General features: G+C 37.6%; 1 protein-coding gene across 4 annotated transcripts in view; it reads left to right on the top strand.

The window, feature by feature from the left end:
• VPS13B (vacuolar protein sorting 13 homolog B) overlaps positions 1-21,913 on the top strand; it is a 517,649-nt gene that overhangs the window by 60,590 nt on the left and 435,146 nt on the right. For 2 of the 4 annotated variants that reach the window (XM_084803053.1, XM_084803052.1), the window contains exon 17: positions 5,930-6,111. In XM_084803053.1, the coding sequence (XP_084659179.1) occupies positions 5,930-6,111 (182 nt within the window). Of the gene's footprint in view, positions 1-5,929; positions 6,112-7,517; positions 7,768-21,777; positions 21,907-21,913 lie in introns of those variants that run through there. The other 2 variants (XM_084803054.1, XM_084803055.1) reach the window with 2 other exon arrangements.

The raw sequence follows: 21,913 nt of genomic DNA, 5'->3' as shown, positions 1-21,913 counted from the left end.
AAATTATTGTCCCATGTATCATTTTTGTTGCTTTCCTCAGGGAACATTACTGTGGCAGTGCTAGGTTTTGGAGAGGACTTCTCATCCTGATTATTCATATAGTTTGTGTTTTTGTGGTAGAGTCTAAGCTTCTGGAATTACGTCATTATTTGTGTTTTCCGTGTGGCCGTCTTTCCCGGCTTGGTGACTTGGTGGTTGGGTTGGCTCTGTTGCTGCCTCAGCTTGGTGACTTGGTGGTTGGGTTGGCTCTGTTGCTGCCTTAGCTTGGTGACTTGGTGGTTGGGTTGGCTCTGTTGCTGCCTCAGCTTCTCAGGTTCTAGATGAGCTGACTGGTGCCCGAGGCTCAGTCTCAAGCCTCTCAGTGTTGACCTGTGATTAAGGTATCAGAAGCAGTCCTAGCATGGCTAGGGGCTAGGCTGAGCTGAGCTACATGCATGCAGGTAGCAGTTCGTCTCTCCCTGTGGATCCTCAGAGGTCGGAAATGCTCAAAGTATCTACAGATTGTCCTTAGGTCATAGTGTTTAGGGTAATTGTGGCAGTGGGCAGTGCTACCTGGAGGAGGCGCTATTTGCCCCCATCCCCTTTTGAAAAATAATTTGGTTTTGTTAGGAGCCACAGTATAAATATGAAATGATATATTGTGGTTTTAGTTTGAATTACCATTATGGTTTATGATGCTGGAAAATTTTCATGTGCTTAATTGATCACATGTTCTAGAGAAAATGTCCATTCAAGTGTTTTGTCTTGTTAAAAATCAAATTAAGAAATTCTTGAGTCTGCATGTTCTTCATGTGATATACAAACTAGTCCACAATTATATACATATTTGCAGGTATTTCCCTCCTGTTCCGTTAATGTTAGGTTATTAGTTCCGAGCCACAGACCTCTTTTTACCGCACTTAATCTTAGTGTAACAGTTTCTTAAAGATTGGTATAGCTTGATTAATTAAAGATTTAGAGAGGGAGGGAGAGAGAGAGAGAGAGAGAGAGAGAGAGAGAGAGAGAGAGAGAGAGAGAGAGAGAGAGAGAGAGAAAGAGATAGGAATGTTAGAGGTTTTGTTTGTTTCTGGTTTCCTTGAAGAAGTCTTGCCTGTGCAGGGCAGCTGGTGTGGAGTAGACTGTTCCTTCTCAGCAGGAAGATCTGTTTCCTACAGCAGACACTGAGGACACTGCAGCAGACACTTTCACTAGGACTCAGAGCATAAAGAAAACACCCTTTCTTGTCTGAGATTGTCAGTGCTTTTATATCAAACTACATAAACTGGATACCTGATGAGTAATAGAAATTTACCACCTCATATGTCTAGGGAAGTGGGCGAAGAGGAAGGCGCTGCCTCCTTTCTGATGAGATGAGAGCCACTTAATCATATGTGAGACCCTCCTGAGTGTGCTCCAGGGGAGGAGTGGAAACAGTGCCATCTGGCCAGTGTTTCCAGAGGATTATAGGAGGAAAGACAAGAATAAGAAGTATAAGTAGATAGTAAAAAAAAAAAACCAAACTCTTAATTTTGTGAAATACAAACTATCAAGATTTTCTGTCATGATCGCCTGCTTTTGCACATTTGCCACTGTTTGCCACAGAAGAGCAAGAATGCCCGTGGAGTATTAGATTCTGCAGGGCAGTGAATAGCTGTGAAAAGCAAGCTTCTGATACAGTTTCACTAATTTCATGAGTTTTGAATGCCAATGTTTACAAGATGAGCATACACATTGCTCCAGGGACGAAAGCCTATGTGCACTGGAGGTTGAGGAGAGGAAACACCACAAAAAGACATTTTCCCCATGTCTATGAAAGCAGCAACTGTAACAAGATATGAAAACCCTTCACCCAACTCTGAGATTTAAACAATTAAGCTAACTGAGTGTAGGACTGACTAAAATTGAGAATTCCAAAACACATGTTAACTATTTGGCATATAGAATTCAGTGAATTTTATTTCATTTACCAAGCTGATAAATTTTCAATAGACTCTCATCAACCCCAGGTGAGGTTGTTTGCTTTATTAAAGCTTGATTTCATCTTAGCTTTAAGGAAACCATAGATCTGCTTCCTAGATCTTTAGAAATATTTTTTTCCATCTACCCTTGGACGCCATAGGACACAGTCTTTGTCCCAAGTTTCAGCCATGTAACACATAACAGTAACTCATTGCTGTATTTTTAAATAGTGCTATGCTATGTGGATAGATTGTATTTTGTTTCTCCATTTACCACTAAATGAGCATTTGGGTTTTTAATTCTCAATAACTATTATAAACATTTTACAAGAGAAAGCTCTTGTCTTGTACACAATCTGTGATAAAAAGGTATTTGTATTACAGTTTCCCACTTACACATTATCAACAAATTATAAATAATTGATTTGCATTTTTATTTCCATAGACAGTTGTGATATTTGTCTACATTAAGATGATCTTAATGTAAAATTTATTATGAATCTTTCAAAGCTAATTTGTTTAGTATACAATATAATAGTTTTATAAAATATTTTATTAGCATATTATTACCAAAATAACAGTTTTCTTAATGGCAGCTACCTAAATCCTTTGAGTTGGTTGATTCTTTTCCTCTCATCTCTTTGTTCTCTGCTCTGTTTGTACTTCTTTGCCCTGAGTAAACCCCTCTCCAGTGATAAAGTTTTCTTTTCATTCTTCCTCCCAACCTCCTTCCTTCCTTTCTTCCTTCCTTCCTTCCTTCCCTCCCATCTCTCCCTCCCCTCCCTTCTGCCCTCTCCCCTTCCCCTCCCTCCTGCCTTCTCTTTCTCCCCTCCCTCCCGCCTTCCCTCTCTCCCTTTACTTATTTACTTTTTTGAAACGGTTTTTCTCCATAGCCTTGACTGTCCTGAAACTCACTATGTGGGCCAGGCCAGCCTTGAACTCAGAGATCCTCTTGCCTCTGCCTTCAGACTACCAGGAATAAGGGCATGCACCCACATATCTGGTTGATAAAATGTTTCATTTCTTAATACAACAGGATGTAATGTCGACAGTGTCCTTAGCTAGCTCTGCAGAGGATGCTCAGACTCACCACCCAGGAACTTAAACTTGCAGGCCAGCACCATCTAGCACTGACAGGAGCAGCTGAGGACAATGTACATGCTAACAGTTTAGTCAGAGGAGGCAGCCTGGCACATGTTCATCAAACTCTAAACTAACTCTTAGTATGCACAAGATCTGGGCATAAAGGCTTCCTGTATGTTCAGTTTGGAAAGTGGTTATCTGGAATATGGGAGTAGATTAGGAGTAGAGTGGATACACTTTTAGTTAACCTATCATTTAATTTTAAATATGGAATATTATATCAGCTAAGTAACCGTTCTATACATTAAAAAAACCCCACAGTTTTTCATGTTTTAACTGGTCTCATAAGTTAGTGAGATTTTGTATTAACTTTATTTTGGAAAAAATGACCTAATCTTATTTTATTGTACAGGATATGAGCAATAACAAAAATACATTTTGGAAACCAGTCTATTTTTCAGGCTTTGCATTTGGGAACTCTGTATTAGTCTTTAGATCCAGCTGTTGCTGAAAATATTTTTTCAATTGCTATGCAGTGTGTCTCAAAGAGAATGGGTGATTGTGCCTGAAGTGTGCACATGGCAGACATTTTATGGTATTTCTAGGGAGTTGAATAGATTGTTTTATTTCTTTGTATCCAGTAGTACAGTATCTGCCTTTTTTTTAATGTATTGAAAACAAGAATTTTAAAAATGATAAATTTTACATTGGTACAGAAATTTCATTGCCTCTGTATTATAATTTGCCAGGAAATGATGGATCACATTCTTTTAAATTATTTGTAATTAGGGCATATTCATTTAAAGTATTTGCTACTATGCAATTAAAGCCTACTTGTTTCTATTTCCTTCAGTTTATCCTGGAGTTTGTCCAAGTTGAATTTTAATGAGTTGTTTATCCCACTAGTTACTCTAGAATTTATTTTTCCCTAGAGAGTAATGTTGGATTGATAGTTTTCAAACCTATTCTGTCAAATGAACATATATTTAGACCAAAACTATTTGAATATGAGCACTAGACATTTGCCAAATAAATGACCAACATGACCATTAAAATTCAACTTGGTGATGTTTTAAGACAACTCTAGTACTTGTTAGATATTTTCTATGATTTTATATTGAGCTGCTTTATTTTAAATAAGTGTGTATAAATCACAAGGGCAAGTCACACTTTTATTGTGTATTTTCACTGACAGTTTAATGAGTCTCCCAAGTAGCTTTAAATTGTAAAATCTATTGATCTTTAAATTTTTGTAGCAAAGATAGTATAATGTGAAGATTTGGTGAAGTGGGTAATAGAGACATGGACATTTGTTACTTTCCCTATCTTGTTAACTGGTGAAATAGAATTTAAATTTGACAAAAAGAAAAACTTTATCAACATTGTTACATCAACAACAGTAGATAATACTGTGTTAGCTACTATGTATTACCAAATCATTTTAAGTTTGCTCAGTTTAGTTTAAGTCTTAATTTAAAGGAGGCACAATAACTTATACTTTTATTTGTGACTGGTATAACTGAACAAAAAAACTTCAAAATGTCACATGTATATGGTAAAATTACCCTTTTTAAAAAAATCTAATAATTATGTGCAAAGTGTATTTTCTTTGATAATAAATATGAAGATGGTAATTACTTTCCAACCTTAGGAAATACTAAAATGTAGAATAATTAATTCTTTTGGAATTTGCATATGGTTGTGCAATGTAATCCATTGGGAACTGTTTTATAGAGCATCTGATTGAAAATTATAGTACTATATAAAGTAGCTAAATTTATTAGAGATAAGGAAGTCCCACTTGAGCCAGGGATCCTCTCTGTAATTTTAGCTTACAGTATTGAGGTTCCTTTGAGAGCATGGCTGTATCAAGATGAAAATAAAGTGTCTAGGGTCATGACACATTTTCATACTGTACATGACCCAGTTGTTTGTGTTCTTTATTAGTGTTAATAGTCATAGAATATTTCTTAGTCCACGAATCCAAATGGAAATTTGAGAAAGTAGTAGAGAGAAACAGCTGTCTATTTTGCAACTCTCAGGAATTAAAAAAAAAAAAAAGGTTTAAAAAATGGTTTCGTGAAATCTGTTTGATTCGCTTACTTTCCCGTTCATCTGAGCACCACAGTTTTGTATGAAGGGTAAATTTAGGTAGAATTCTTTGATGCTAATGAATGTTGGAAAGTTGTGGCGACTTGTGGTTGGTGGCTGTCTTATTGTATATTTGTATATTATTATCTGGCATGGCGATTAAGGGGTAGGCCAGCCCAGTGTTTGTGTTCTCGGTGCTGATTTTATTTTGTATTTCATAGGGAGGGCAGTAGCCACCTGAAACCGTGTTCCTCGGATGTTGCAGGGGATTTCTTTCCTTATTTTTAAAGCCAACTTTAGCCTTTTAACAATTTCACAGTGTATAATTCAGGGCTTTTAGTAATTTTTGTAATGTGGCAATTATCATCCTTTTAAATTTTAGAACATTTTCAATATTTCAAAAAAATTGAGGAGTGTGGGGAATGGTTCAGTTGGAAAAGTGCATGAAGATCTGAGTTCTGGCTGTGCTGCTGCGTCCTCCAAACACCCGCCTCACGGACGGGGTGGAGGGTCCTTGGGCCTTGCTGCTCAGCAAGGCTAGCTACATTGGTGATTTTCAGGTTCAGTAAGAGGTTCTGTCTCAGAAAATACGGTGTAGAGTGATTGAGGAAGACACCTGCTATTGACTTTGGGCTTCACTATAGACATGTATACACATACATGAACATACATGAGCATGTACACACATGATACCACACACAAACGATTTGAATGTATATCTTTCCCTGCCTTTGCAGCACAATTTCTCTAATATCTTGTATAAAATCACTATTCACTTATTTATTTGTATTGCTTTTTCTTTTTCCTTTCATGTTCAGGGCCAAGAGATCTCAGACTGTTGTAACTGAAGGTATTTTCGAACTTCCAAATCTCACAATTCAAGCTACAAGAGCACAAACACTTTTGCTGCAAGCGATATATCAGAGTTGGTTTCATATTGGACATATCAGCTCCTCAGCAGTGAATGAAACTTTGATGAATGAAGTCTTCCCCACGGCAGGTAAGTGCCCACTTTTCCTCTTGGGACAGTCTTTTGGAGAGGTGACTAATATTCATATCCCCGTGCCTAGCACTCTCAACTTCAAGTTTATTTCTGAGAAAGTAAATATTTACTTGACTGATATTTATATGACATTTTCTTAAACCACTCATCATGTCTTGGGCACCTAGACTGATTCATCAAACTGGCAATTATGAATAATGTTCCACAGGGCAATGAATGTGCCAGTGTCTGTATTTTTGATCGGTCATATGGATCTAGATATTTATCCTTTTCTTTTGGAGTTTCTGGTTTGTTGAAATATTACTTTTCAAAGCATTTTTAAAAAAAGTTTTTATTTTTTTACAATTTATTTGCACTACATCCCCATCATTATATTATCCCCTCACTTGTATCGTAGTGTTCCCACCCTCCCTCCCTCCTTCGCCCTGTTCCCTCCCCTAGTCCTCTTACAGGGGCCCTCCTCCTCCACCGTCTGACTTCAGCCTGCAAGGCTACCCTGCTAAGGGGAAGTGATCAAATCCTGGACACCAGAGTTCATGTCAGAGGCAGGGCCTGCTCTCCCCACCCACCGGGTGGAGAATGAGCTGTCCACTAGCTATAGCCGAACAGGGAGTCCAGGCTCTCTGCATGCGATGTCCTTGGTTGGTGCATCAGTTTGTGCAGGCCTTCTGGGTCCGGATGCTGGCCTTGGTGGTCTTCCTGTAGCACCTCTGGCACCTCCTTGTTTAGTGACCTTTATATTCCATTTGTATCTGCTGTGAGGTACCCCTTTGCTCTCTAGTGTTTCTCTGCTTACTTCATTTTGTTAGTTTGGCTAAGGGTGTGTCAATCTTGCTTATTTTTTTAAATTTTATTTTAACTACTTTTTATCATTTGTTATTTCTTCTGTCTTCTGAGTTTGGATTCGGCTGGCTTTTGAATTTCTAAGACCTTAGTTACTTGGGTATGATAATTAGTTGATTTTTCTGATTTCAGTGTAATTGTTGATGTCTCTAAACTTCTGAGAACTACCTTCGCTGTTTAAGTAGTATTTTTATTTGATTCTAGGAATTTTTTTTTCTTTTGTGGTGTTCTTCAGTGACATACTTGCCATTTCTAAATCAAACCTTTAGTTTCCAAGTGGTTTTTATAGGGTTTTTTTTGCTATTCACTTATACTTTTATTCAATTATGACACAGTAAAGGTCATGAATTTATTTCAGTATTTTTATGTTGGTCAGTGTTTGTTCTTTTGGCCTGAGTGTGGTCTGCTTCAGAGAACGCTTCATAGCTGTCTGGAATAAAGTTACCTTAGTTAGAGCTCTGTGAGGAGGAGCGGGAGTGGAGGACTCTAAGTCCCTGAGGCGCCACCTGCTAGGAGACAGGAGGACGACGGTTTGCCTCTTGTCTTTATTCTCTCTCTAGGCTGGCCTCACCCTTGGGATCCTATTCCTGTCACCTCCTGAGTGATGAGATGCATGCCAAGCCTCTCCCTTCTTTTATGGCCACCGACACTGAGGCATGGGGGACCGACTTCGATGGTACTGTCCTTTCTGTTCGCCATATAAATAGCCTGCCTTTAAACTTCACGCCTTGATTAAGTTTCTTGCTCTTTTGCCAGGTGGTGATGGTACACGCCCTTAACCCCAGCACTCAGGAGGCAGAGGCAGGCAGGTCTCTTGAGTTTGAGGCCAACCTGGTCTACAAAGCGAGTCCAGTACAGCCAGAGATACACAGAGAAACCCTATTTTGAAAAATAAACAAAACAAAACAAAAATTCTGTCCTCTCAGTACTTCATGGAGGGCATTAAACTCTAGTACTTTAACCTTTGTAGGACACACTGAAACCACATGCAGCTGTAACTGAGTTTCCAAGCTTATTCTGTAGGCTCATTTTGTTCCAAGGCCTTTAAATTTTTTATTTTTTTTTAGTTTTAAGATTATAATATAATTACATCATTTTTCCCTTTTCTTTTTCTTTCCAAATTCTCCCATAAATTCCTCATTGTTCTCTTTTAATTTCTTTCATTAATTGTTGTTATATCCATCTGTATATGTATATACATATGCATACATATTCTTGACCTGCTCAGTCTTTATAATGTTAATAGTATGTATGTTTTCAGGACTGACCATTTGGTATTGGATAATCAATTGGTGGGCTCTTCTGAATACTGAGGTTGGCTGAGGTCATTCATGGAAGTAGTATTTATAACTGAAATTACCTCATTTATTTTCCACATTTCTATTTCAAGTGGTATTCTCTCTCGAGGCCTTATTTGCTTTACTGTTTATGTTACTGCCTACAGTATTCATGAAATATTAAAATATTTATTTTATGAATTGGCTCTAAGCCTAAAAATTGTTAGTAGACTGGAGGTATTGATTTTCTTTTATAATGTCTCTTTTTTTCTAAGCAAATTTACTTTCTATTTCTCTTTATGCATTTATAAAATGAACTGTAACATAAAAAATATTCTGGAAATTATCCTAAAAGGATAATAGCTCAAGTATTGAAGAAATGTCTCAGACAAATGGCAGCAATCCCATGTTTTGTAACCTGGTGTATCATAAGATCTTAGTTTAGTGGAACTAATGTTTTACAGATTGAGGAATTGGGCAAATTGGATTGTTAGAAAATGTTACCTCTTTTCTAAGGGCTTGAAAAAAGAAAGAAAGAAATCTAAAACATTTAGAATAGATGGAGGAAAACTTATCTAAAATATATTTTGAAAGCTAAGTTTCCAAGCAAATAGTTTAGTTTTGTCATTCCCCAACCATGACAATCTACTTCTGTGCATCTCAGTGCTAATAGAGTATCTATAAAATTGTACCACCAAATTTTCTTGCTGAAGATTCTGAAAAAAAAACAAACAAACAAACAACGGAATTCTTAGCATTTTATGCTTTTGCGTATGAGGACTGTTAATAGACAACATTTTGTTAAACTTTATTGAGTACAGTTTGCTGATGCATCCAATCATTTGCTTTTCAGCTGGTTCTAAATTACTGCAATGACAAGAGACGTTATGCTTTTGTTCTTATGATCTCTGGAGGGAAAACATTTTCCCGTCCTGCAGTTGACTGTCTGCTGCTTTCCATCGTCTTCATTTGCCTCTAGCCTGTGTTCCTGTTTCCCGAGTTTGTCATATCGTTCACTGATAGTTACTAATAAAAAATAAGGTTTTCTTCTATTTCTGACCTGTTCTTCTATTTTTATTGAACATTATTTTGTTTGGTCACAATCGCCTTCATTTTCCTTTTCTTTGATCACTAATGCTATTTCTACTCTAGTCTTTCCCTTTTAGCTTAATATGAAGCTAATTATCACTGACTTGCTCTTGACCAGATTCCATTGTGTAATACATCCCTGTCTACACTTGCCTTACTCCTCGTTTCAGAAAGGCAGGTACCTTTCTTTCTTTTCTCTCTTCTGTTTCTTCTCTTTCTTCTACCATGCAAGTAACCTTTTCAGTAGGTTTTAATATATTACTAGTGTTGTACCCATAACTAAGACATTACCCAAAAGGAATATGTGTGTGTGTGTGTGTGTGTGTGTGTGTATGTGTGTGTGTGTGTGTGTGTGTATTAACCTAACCTTCCAACCCTTTTAGCTGTAGTCAAAGACTAATCTAGTGCTTGCCTATTTGGATTTGTTTACTCGACAATTCATATGAATAGGACTTAAAAAACACTTTTTGTGTATGTGTGACTACATTCTTAAGCATATCATTTTCAAAGTTTTCCTGTAGTATAGAATGTATCATTTTTGAATCCATTTTTGTATTGCTATTAAAATACCCAAGTTTGGGTTCATTATAATTTGAAAAAAATTGCTCTTGCTCACAATTTTGGTAGTTAGCAGTTTCAATCTGGAGTGCATGGAGTCCTGCTTGATTGTGTTGGGTACCTTCCTAGGTGTGCCACGGGCTGTAGGAGAAGTGGAAGGGAACATGGTAGTAACAGCCGGAAGCAGGCATGCTTGGCCTTAAATGCTCCTGTAAGAGCCAGCTCTTCTCGAGTCAGTTGCACCTCTGTTCTGTGAACTAATTACACCCCGATCCTCATTTCTTCGTATCTTATGTGTAGGACTGTTTTGCCTGGATGTACTTACACACACCTCATGTCTGCCTGTACCTGAGGGGGCCAGAGAAGAGTGTTGGATCCGCTGCAGCTAGAGGTGCAGGCAGTTCTGAGCTGCCACATCAGGGCTTGAAATTGGCCCTGGGTCCTCTGCAAGAGTAGTCAGTGCTCTCAACCACTTACCACTTTCCCCAGCTTTCAGTCTCCTTTTCTTCTCTTTTCTTTTTGACATTTAGGGGGATTTATTGATGATTTTGTTTATTTTTCTTAGAAGCAAAGCATTAGAAACACGATAACACATTCAATATTTGAGAGCTTTCTCACGTAAAGATGTACAGAAACAAATACAAAAAACTTGTATTTGCTATACAGGTTATATCATGTCTAAGTGCTCTCTCTCTCTCTCTCTCTCTCTCTCTCTCTCTCTCTCTCTCTCTCTCTCTCTGTTTATCTATATCTATATGTCTATGTATCTACCATTTATCTAGAGAATGTGCTGGAAATTTAGATATATTGCTTTTAGTCAAGATTTGTTGCCAAGACAAATAAACTATAAAAGTTTGGGTAACCAATTCTAAGGGAATTGAATTGCTTAAGGAACCTATAATATATAATATGTTCAACCTGGGCTATCTATTTACAAGATTAAACTTCATACTTAATACAAATCACACAACAAGCATCTCTTCACAGCTGATGGTTATTACCCATTGCCTAGATCAAGCTGGCGATAAGACAAGCTGTGCAAGTTAGTGATCTGAGAAATAATAACTTCCACTGTGACAATAAATACTCTAGTTTTTCAACCAAAAATTCCATAGTCTGTGTGTCCTCTCTTAGGTCACAAAGTCTAGTTATAGCTATTGGACTTTGTCTCTGTTGCAGATATAAGAGAAATTTATAGCCTGTAGGATATATGTAAGCTTAAACTGATAGTGTTTTATTTTAATTCCATATGCCAGGAGTTCTCTGTAAGGACCCTGGATAGCCACAGAGTCTACAAAATCTGTCCATACTCTAAAAACATGCTGGGGTGCAAATTAGAGGATAGAAGGACAATGATAGAGAAATCCTTGAGGAAAATCTTAACTATTGGGGACAGAAGTATGTATGTGAAGTGATTCTCCCTTCCTGACCTCAGTCAACTCTATTATGAAAGACTAGGAAAATTATTAATGCCCCTCTTCGTGTTTGTTATTTCTTCTTCTCTTCATCTGTTTCCTTTTCTTTGTGCTATTTCCTGACAACATACTTCCTACAAGTTGGTAACTACTATTACAAGAGTAAGGCTGTACAAATATGGAACACAAATGAAAACAGAAGGATAGGAGACAAAATTACGTCAACAATCACTGCCACATTATTTTTTTATTTTTATCATTGGCCTAGTGAGAGAAGGTTCGCTATGTAGCTCAGGCTAGCCTGCAGTTCAGTACATAGTGGTGTCACCATGTTAACATTGCTGGAGTGGAGACATGCATCCGGCATGTGATGCAGTGTGGAATACACTCAAAACACGCACACCTGTTGTTGTAGCTGGTAGGTATTTGGTTGGTAATGTTGTGACTGCTATGAAGTATTGTTAGGGCACTCATAGTAGATTTTTGTGAATGTATACTACCATTTCTCCAAAGGATATTTTCCTAGGAGTAGAATTGCTAGGTTGCAGAGTCACTCTATATTTAATCTGTTGAGGAACTGCCAAACTTTCCCAATATTTATACAATTATATAGTCTTATTTGCAGGGTGTGATGGTGTGCACCATCTCTGCACGTCTTTGCTGTATTTTTATAGTGCTAGCCATCACTGTGGATATAAAGTGTTCTATTTGAGTTGATTTTCTTTTGTCCCATGGATAATGTTCCTCATTATTTTTATGACTGTATTTGTTATTTATGTATTTTTCATTGAACACTGTCTGAGTCTTTTGCTTTTTTAAAAATGTAGGTTATCTTTTTTGTTTTGAATTATGTAAACTCATTATTAAATGTTCATTCCAATTCCTTTATGGCTTTCAGACATTTTTGACTTCCTTTTGAGTCCATTTCATTTTTCAGATGGTAAACTTTTCCTTTAATTTTTCTTCTATCTGCCAGTATATCTTTATAGTGTCCTTTTTTTATTATTTGGAAATGACCAGATTCTTATTTTTTATTGTTTGTGCTTCTTGCTCATCATTAGTTTTAGTCCTTTTATTTTCCTAAACTTTTAAAATAACATAGTCACATTCCTGGTCTTTTACTATTCAGCTTGATTGTTAGCACAAACAGTTTGAATTAAGCTCTCTTAGATTAATTTCTCCTTCCTTTTTCTTCCTTATTTTATCTGTGCTTATCTGTCAGTTCAACTGGGAAGTAAGAAATGTGCATTTGCAGTACTTGCATGGCCACCCCAATAGCACTGTCCTGCCGAACCAAACTGAGTTTTGACAATTCTTTGGAAAATTTATTTACTGTTGAGTTACTATTTTAATACTTGATAAAATTTAAGTTGTTAATTATTAGTGGCTTTGAACTAAACTTTATTGACTACAACTAGGATTTTGAAAAAAAATAGAATAAAGCCAGGGTGGTGGCTCACTCCTTTAATCCTAGCACTTGAGAGGCAGAGGTAGGCAGATTTCTGAGTTCAAAGCCAGCCTGCTCTACAAAAGGACTCCTAGGACAACCCAGGACTACACAGAGAAACCCTTTCTGGAAAAAAAAAGACAAAATAAAACAGAACAGAAACAACAATGACAACAACACAGACGCACACAGAGAACATATGTGATATAACAAGGAAGTTGTTAGGTTTGCTGTTTTTTAAATGTACACATTTACAAAATGTTTTATAAAAGTACATATTATTATTAAATTTAATGCTCTGTTTTGAGGTAAGAATGTGGGTACAATTCTATACAATTACTTCTTTAATATTTCAGTTTTAGAAACAGAGAGGATGTGAATCATGTCTACATAACAAAGAGAAGAAAATTTGGCATCTTTTCAAAGGATAGAAAATGAAAACATTTTAATAGTCACTGATGAAGTGTTTTTTGAATTATATAATTCTTCACATAGAAAATGCAGTGTTGGCTTTTATGCCCTTTAGGAATTGAGCAGGGGCCAGAGTCACTATTGAAAATATACATGCACATATATGTACGATATTCCTATACTTGAGCATTTTTGACAAAACTGGGTGATATCTGAGAATGACCAATCCTATGATCATGAAGAGAGACCAATACTAAGTTATAAGATAATACAAATACTTTTATTTAAAGGAAATATATGTTCAATAATTGAGTTTTACATAAGTTTATATTTTTATATAGTGGAAAATTAGGTAAATCAAATGAAAAAATTCTCTTGCTGCTATTAGAATCATTTCACTGCTGGTATAGAATTATTTCATGGCATTACTGATTATTTGGCACTTAAAAAACATAGCTGTTTCTTTATCCCATTTTTTTTTAATCTTAATAACTGAAGGTCTCAGGTCTTGTCTATGTAGTGTAATTCTGGACTGTTGCTTTTCATTAGGTCTTAGAACATGCAGCAGCGTGTGTCTCAGTGTGTTTGTTATGACTGTTGGCAGTAATGTTGCTAGACAAATGGAGCACTATGCTTTATTTCAAACATCAAAAATTCAACTGCCTCTAGGAAGAAAATACGTTTTCTCTTATAAACTAAATTATAAGGGTCTATTTTGGTATGTTGGCCCATATGATGAGCTTCTGCTTTTTAATGAGTATATTTACGAGAGCTTAAGAGAATATGTGTGAATGCTGAATAAGTGAGCCTGTAATCCTGAAATCCATTTTGACACTCTGAACAACTAGAATTAAAAATGTATTAGTATATGGTTTTATGTTAATTCTTGTTTGTGAATATTTTACATTGGTCAGAGTCTTAGTTATGCTGTGAATAACTCCATGACACAAACAATTTAGGTATGAAAGGGTTGATTTCATCAAACAGCTTTATAGTCCATCCTATAAGGAAATCACGGCAGGAACTCGAAGCAAGAACCTGGAAGCAAGATCTGATGCAAAGGCCACGGAGGAGAGCTGCTTACTGGCTTGCACTTCGTGCTTTGTCCAGCTTGTTTCTTATAGCAACCATGGCCCAGGGGTGGCTCCACCCATCGTGAACTGGGCTCTTCCATGTCATTCACCAGTGAAGGAAATGCAGGACAGGCTTGCCCACAGGCCTGGGAGGGGCATTGTCTCACCTGAGGTCCTCTCTGCCCAGATGACTGTAGCTTGTATCAATTAGACATGATAACTAGCCAGCACAGTTCTTTTGCTGCATTGCACTGAGAGGTTCTTTCTTTCACCTTCAAAATTGTGACAGTGTCCATTACAGTTGCTTAAGACTGCTAAATATATTCTCTGTGGAGATGACTTTTTTCTTGTTCTTGGTGCACATACAGTGTTGCCAGGAGTCATCTGTGTGGCGATATTCTTGATGGAAGTGGTTCTAGTACCTTCCTAGAGATTTCTCTTCTTGGTGTCTACTTGTTCAGTGTTTTAGCTGAACAGAAGACAGTGATGCTGGTGAGAGAAGAACACAATTCAAGAAGTTGGTTATATTTTGTTTAAAATTAGAGGAAAAAGCCCAAAACTCCTCATTGTGTCTCTTCAGTATGCTTGATTTCAAGGTACCAAACAAAGCTTATGAAAACCTGTGATGAAACACACAGTGTTAGTCCTACAGAGCCCAAAGGGGAGTGCTGCAGCAAGTATGTGCCTGCATATGGCAGCCCAGTGGGGTCATAAGAAGCCCTGCTCTCTCCGCGTTCACATGCCTCACAGCTATCACTCAGCATTTCCCTAGTGGGCGGCATAATGTGAAGAGTGCATGCCATAACCTTTGCTTGAATTAGTCTGAGTTGGCTCACCTATTTTAGGATGACATTTCTTATACATTAATTCAGTTGGCTTCTTACCACTAATATTGTTTTTGGCAGGTTATAGGTCCTGTTGTACAGGTGGGAAAATCTATGCCCAAAGTGATTCAGTGTTTCTTCCACCTAAAATATTATATCACAGCTATTCACTAAGTCAGTTTTTGAAGTAAGATCTTTGGGACTGTCTATTATTATTTTCATTATTTCAAATTACTTTCCTGGTATATGAAACCTGAAGTAATACATAAATATTAACATCTGGTAACTCATTATAAATTACTTAATGAAAGTCTAATGAATACTTGAAGCTTATTTGAAATGTAGATTGTAAATAGGATATTAGAATTGTAAGTTTGGATTTAATGTGTATTTCTAATTGGGATAATGATTTTATGTAATTTTGTTGTCAATATTTCTCATAGTCCCTCAAACAAAGCTATTAACTCTTGTCACTTTTTGAGAAGATGAAATACAAAATTACCTGTAAATTTGGTTTGCTCTGGAAAACAAGAACTTCTAAATTCTCTCTATTCAGATTGTTATTTCGTTGACTCTTTAGTTCCATTGGTTTGATATTTGCAGGGAAATAATTGACAGATTTAAAAAGTTGTATAATAATGATCCAATGGATACTTAGATTCCCCATTTCAGTGACGTCTTAATGTTAAAACACAAATCTACTTTCCAGAAAGCAACTGTAAAAGTATTTTATGCAAGATTTCATATGGGATACCTTAATGGTTGAATAATAAATTTTACCTCATAAAAATGAAATTCAATAATACAGTAGCTTTCTCAGCTCAGTAGCATCTGGTCTTTTCTCCTGAGAGCCAATATTTTCCAAGTCATTAGGATCATGTCATTCTGTATGTCGTCAACATCGACTTGGCCAAGCTACCTTTACTTACACACCCGCCAGACTATTAAATAGGTCTCTTGTGGAGTGAAGTCAAATATTCCTCTTACTTTACTTCTGTCTTAGAAGAGAGGAAGAAAATATACATACTGTAACACTTAAACATCTGGTTTAAAACCACATCAGTGTAACTCTGAGCAAATTTACAGATTTGCTATTCTTCCCAGGTGTGCATATAAAAAGGATTTTGGGGTTACTGAATACTTTTTAACCACTTAGAAAATGACTGAGGGATAGTGAGATTTTTTTCCTGTCTCTTTTTTCAAACTACTTTCTTTGCCTCCAAATCTGAAAACATATCTTAAGTGTTCTAAGGTACATATTTTTGAACTATTTAAACAATATCTTGCTGTATAGTGACATTGACTATGAATATTATGTAATAATAATAACAATGAATTGAGTTATATTTATTTTCTAATGAAAGTAACTCTTCTTCCTCCTTCTTCATCTTTGTTGTCCTTTTGAATGGGTCTTTTATTATATCACCAGGCTAGCCCATGTCTTGTAATGCTTTCTTCTTACCTCTAGAGAGTTTAGGTTATAAGTTAGTTACCACTTTCAGGTAAAACTACTACTACTACTACTACTTCTTCTTCTTCTCCTCCTCCTCCTCCTCCTCCTCTTCCTCCTCCTCCTCCTCCTCCTCCTCTTCCTCCTCCTCCTCCTCCTTCTTCTTCTTCTGTTTTTCAAAACAGGGTTTCTCTGTGTAGCCCTGGCTGTCCTGGACTCACTCTGTAGACCAGCCTGTCCTCGAACTCACAGCGATCCACCTGCCTCTGCCTCCCAAGTATTGGGATTAAAGGTGTGCGCCACCACGCCCGGCAGGTAAAACTTCTTAATATTTAAATTTAAGCAAAAAGGTATTACAAGCAAATATTGCAGACTTTATTTATTTATTGTGTTTGCATATGTGGTTAGTGTGTAATCTACATGTATGTATTGTATATATGTGAGCACATGTGCATTCAGAGCTCATAAAGTACTTCAGAGTGTCTTTCTCTGTCACCCTTCATTTTACTGACTTGAAACAGGTGTCTCAGTGAACCATAGCATGGAGTTTTGCCTAGGCTGGCTGTCCCGGGGGGCGTGGAGTCTGCTTCCTTAGCACTCCAGTTGTAGAGGTAGAAGCATGAACAGCCACGGGCAGCGTCTGTGTCAGAGTCAAACTCAAGTCCTCATTCTTTCAGAGCAAGAGTTCTTAGCCATTGAACCATCTCCTCAGTATCAAGCTTTCCAAAGGTTAAAGTGTCTCTGTGTTTTGTGGTAGCCACTTAGCTGTTGCTGTGATAAAGCACCATAGCTAAGGCATCTTACAGGAGAGAGGTGAGGGTCCACCGTGGTGGAGATGCTTGACAAGTGGTAGGAAAGGAGACCAGGTAAAAAAGCTAAGAGCTAACATCTAGGACCTTACACACGAAGCATAAAGCATACACTGGAACTAACCAGACTTTTACTCTCAAAGTCCACCGCCAGTGACGTACTTGTTCAGCAAGGTTGCACCTCAGCCCCTCCCAAACATCACCACCAGCTGGGGACCAAATGGTCAAATACCCGAGACTCTGGGGGAACATTTCTCATTCAAGCTAACACACACACACACACACACACACACACACACACACACGCACGCACGCACTCACGCACTCACGCACTCATGCACGCACACACGTACAAACACACACATGCTATTACATATTTACATACATGTGTAATATAGTATATATGTATGTATACACACATTCATAATATAAATGCTTTGAACTTCGTGCTTTAGTTTGTCTGGGCATTGAGAATTCATTTATCAAACATATAGTCACCACTAAGAAATGATTACTAATAAATAAATAATTTATACAGGTCTTAAAAACTAATTTTGAATATTAATAAGGTATGTTTAACTTAATTTCCTACTGCAGTCCTTTTTAGACATTTGATAATGTTTCTAAACATGATTTTTCAGATGCCTCTTAGTCCAAGAATGGTGTGTTTGGGTTTTTTTTTAATTTTTATTTTTGTGCTTCATCATAAAAAGGGATTGGGTAAACAATTGAATAATTTCATATAGTAGAAAATATACTCTAGAAAATAGTAGTTTTCTGTGAAGATGTGATAAAAAAACACTTACTTTCTAAGTATTTCACTGGACTTTTGAAAAGTATCCCATTTTTGTTCTTAGTATGATTTGTTATTCTTATAGAAAAATTTTACAAACATCAATAGTGTATTTTAATGTGAATGCTAGTAATGGTGATGTGACTACAGAGGAATGTGTTAAATTTGTTAAGAAAACACATTTTTGTGCCTATGAAGCTGAGGCTGTCTTTTTTGAGTATTTGCTCATTAACTTAAAATGCACTTGTCAGTTACAGTCACCTAATAAACTTGATAAATATGTACTATGTCATGTCACGTCCCTGGTTCTAGGGACAGTTAGTTAGCCATAAGTAGACACAGTTGTAGTATGTTTTATATCAGCTTTTACAGGATCAAGTGTGAATATAGTGATTATTTGTGCACACTGTGGAAAGAGGCTGTCCATACTGTAGTGCACACAAAGACTATCATTACAAAATGACTGCTTCAGACAGCAGCAGTTTTGGCATCTCATCTTCTTGGAGGTTCCGTGTTGGAGGGCAAGGTGTTCACAGACTGTCAGCTTCAGTAAGGAGAGCCCTTTCTTGTCTTACCCTTTGCTGGCTTTCTAGCGTTGCTTTTCCTTGCACTGCAGGTCTCTCCAACTCTGCCCTTGTCATCACGTGATGCCCCTTTCCCCGCCTTGCCTCTTCCTTCTCCCTTTTCTCCCTGCTCTTCTTCTCCATCTCCCCTCGCCTTCCCCTTCTTCTTTCCCTTCTCCTCCTCCTCCTCATTCTCTTTTCCTTCTTTCTCCCCTCTCTTCCCCTTCTCCTTTCCTCCCCTCCTCTCCCCACTTCTTTTCCCTCAAATATTCTTTTTTGTGTGTCAGTCTCTTTTTTATAAGGACAGAGTTCCTCAATGTAAAATCTTCCTACAGTGGAGACACGGTTGACGGGATGGCCACAAGGCATCTTACTTTCTATTTACCATTCACCAGAAGACAAGATGAGAGGCTTCTGGCAGCCGTTCTGCTCACATCTGAATGCAATCTTGAAGGTGTTTGCCGCCTTCTTCTTTTAACTCCACATACCTCTGCCTGGATTCTTGCCCACTGCTTCCATGTCTTTCACGAGTCTTCCACATGGTCAGAATGAGCCTGCCATAGAACTGAGGAAGGGAAAAGGACTTGGCTTGCCATCTGCCCTGAGTAGAAATATTCCTGCGTGTCAGTATATTCTGGGTCTTTGGTGTTTGTTACTTCTTGTCAGCTTTTGTGTTAAATACAGACAGCTGGATTATGGAATGGAGCAGTAGGTGTGACCTGCATTGTTTGTAGGCAGCAAAGTGGAAGCAGTTTTTGCTCTGTAGAACCTGTTGGAGCACTTCTGTATGCCATCACCAGCTATTTATTTATTTATTTCATTGTCTTTTTTGCAGCATTTTGAGGTTGTTTCATCCTGTTGGTTAGATTAACAAATATGAGTTGGTAATATAATCACTGAAAACATGAGTAATTGTTTCTTTAGTTTCCACTATATTAACTAGGAGAGCTGAGTGGACTGAGCTAAGGGTAAGCTCTAGATTTAATAATTGTATTAGCTTTCCATGGTAACTGTAACAAGCTGCATCGTTGCTTCTCCAGGTTGTCATGTATGTGGAAGAGCTATGTCCCACATAAAGAGTATGGTTTTGGTAATTCTGTAGATGGTAAGACATTTTTAATCTCTTTGATGATTAATTGTGTACTTGGGAAATATAGAACTGTAATGGGTAACATTGCCTACTGTAGGCTTGATTTCATGGTGGCTTTTCTGAAGATCTGAACAAAATTAAAATTGTCTACCTGATTCAGACAGCACCTTAGAAAATAACCACCACACTGACTCTCACACGAACTCTGGTGCCTCATATTTGACCATGTCTTCTTGATGGGGAGGCCTGGTGGCACTCAGAGGAAGAATAGCAGGCTACCAAGAAGAGACTTGATACCCTAGGATCATATTCAGTGGGAGGAGGACCCCATCAGTCACAGTCATAGGGGAGGGGAGTAAGGAGAAAATGGGAGGGAGGGAGGAATGGGAGGATACATGGGATGGGATAACCATTGAGATGTAATATGAATGAGTTAATAAAAATTATAATGCAAAAAAATAAAAAAAAAATAACCACCACATCCAGTCAACTCTGAAAATTTCTGAATAACTAGTTTCTCAGCATAGATAGTATGTTCTTAAAACTGATCTGGAAAGTTCAGAGAAAAACTATAGAAATGTCCCTACCTATTCTAGAACTAGACACAAAATTTTCTTAGAATGAATTATAATCTATCTGTATTAATTTAGAAAAATAACTTATTAGGAGTAATTGAGGAAATAGGTATAATAGTAATTAAAAATGTGATGTAGTGATGGGTGGAACAGTAACCTACCAGCCATAGTGCAGTTTTAGTTGGTCTGAATATGTGAACCCAAAGGTTAGGCTACTGGCAGTTCCATAATCATTGTTTCATGGTGTGGCTAATGGAAAAATTCAAGTAAAGATAGCGCTGCCATCAGAAAGAGAAGAAAAGGGATTCCTAGAAATTGAGTATGTAAGTAAAACATGTACATGTATGTAATAGCTTCAAAGAAAAGGAGGTTATTTTATTTATTCAGTCATTTAATTTCACCGTTTGTTCCTGAATCAGAAAGAGACTATTTTAATCTTGTGCAGATCTTCAGGATTACAAGCTCTTAGATTCTCGACTCCGTCGCAGAGAGCGGAAACTGATTGCCGAAGCCACAGAGGGGGTTGAGGTTGTCATCTTAGTTACCACATGCACAGGGACTCTGGGCCTAAAGTCATAATTTGTGATGTTTTCGTATATGTTCAGATTTCATGAGATATGAGTCTTCTCTATTAGCATACCATCTTACAGCTGTCACTGACATAATGTCAGCAACTAGCAGCACTGGTCGTTAGCCCACCGTTATGTGAGAGCAGTAGTACTGAAAAATGAAACCCACCGCTTCGGTCCTATAATGATTTTTCCCTTTTGTACATTGGACATTTAATAAATTATTACTGTTCTTCCTTCCCTGCTTCACTAATTAAGATTATGTTATTGGGATGGAGCGATGGCTCAGTGGTTAAGAGCACTGGCTGTTCTTGCAGAGGACCCAGGTTCAATTCTCAGCACCCACATGGCCGCTCACAACTGTCTGTAGTTCCAGTTTTATAGGATCTGATGCCCTCACACACACATACATGCAGGAAAAACACCTGTGCACCTAAAATGTAAAAAGATTATGTAATTACTGTCTTTTAAAGTTTTCAGTGTTTGCTATGTCCTGTTTCTATCAATGACTTTTAATGATTCCAACAGAAGTATAGGCCGAAAAAAAATTAATGTTTAAATGCATTTTATATCATTTCTTGCTTAAATAGGACCTTTCACCTTTTTTTTTTTGGTTTTTCGAGACAGGGTCTCTCTGTGTTAGCCTTGGCCATCCTGGACTCACTTTGTAGACCAGGCTGGTCTCGAACTCACAGCGATCCACCCGCCTCTGCCTCCTGAGTGCTGGGATTAAAGGCGTGCGCCACCACGCCTTTCACCCGTTTTATTGGAAGTGGGAAGAGAGGATTGCTTGTTCACCTGTGCACAGAGGAAATCATTTGCTGGATTTTCACCATTCAGTGAAATGTCACCTTTGATTTTTTTGTTTCTTTTGCAGCGGTCCTAGTGGCCCCTTCTCTTCCTAGTTTACTGTGCTGTGCGTTTCAGCTGACCTCCCTAGCTCCACTTCTGCCTCGTGAAGGCTCTTCACCACTCTAGCTCTAGGTTGTGTTGACGAATACAAACAAAATGAG

This window comes from Acomys minous (genome assembly GCF_964271855.1).
Source record: "Acomys minous genome assembly, chromosome: 12".
NCBI lineage: Eukaryota > Metazoa > Chordata > Mammalia > Rodentia > Muridae > Acomys > Acomys minous.
The sequence above is the reverse complement of the archived record's forward strand: the minus strand, read 5'-3'. Positions and strand labels throughout refer to the sequence as shown.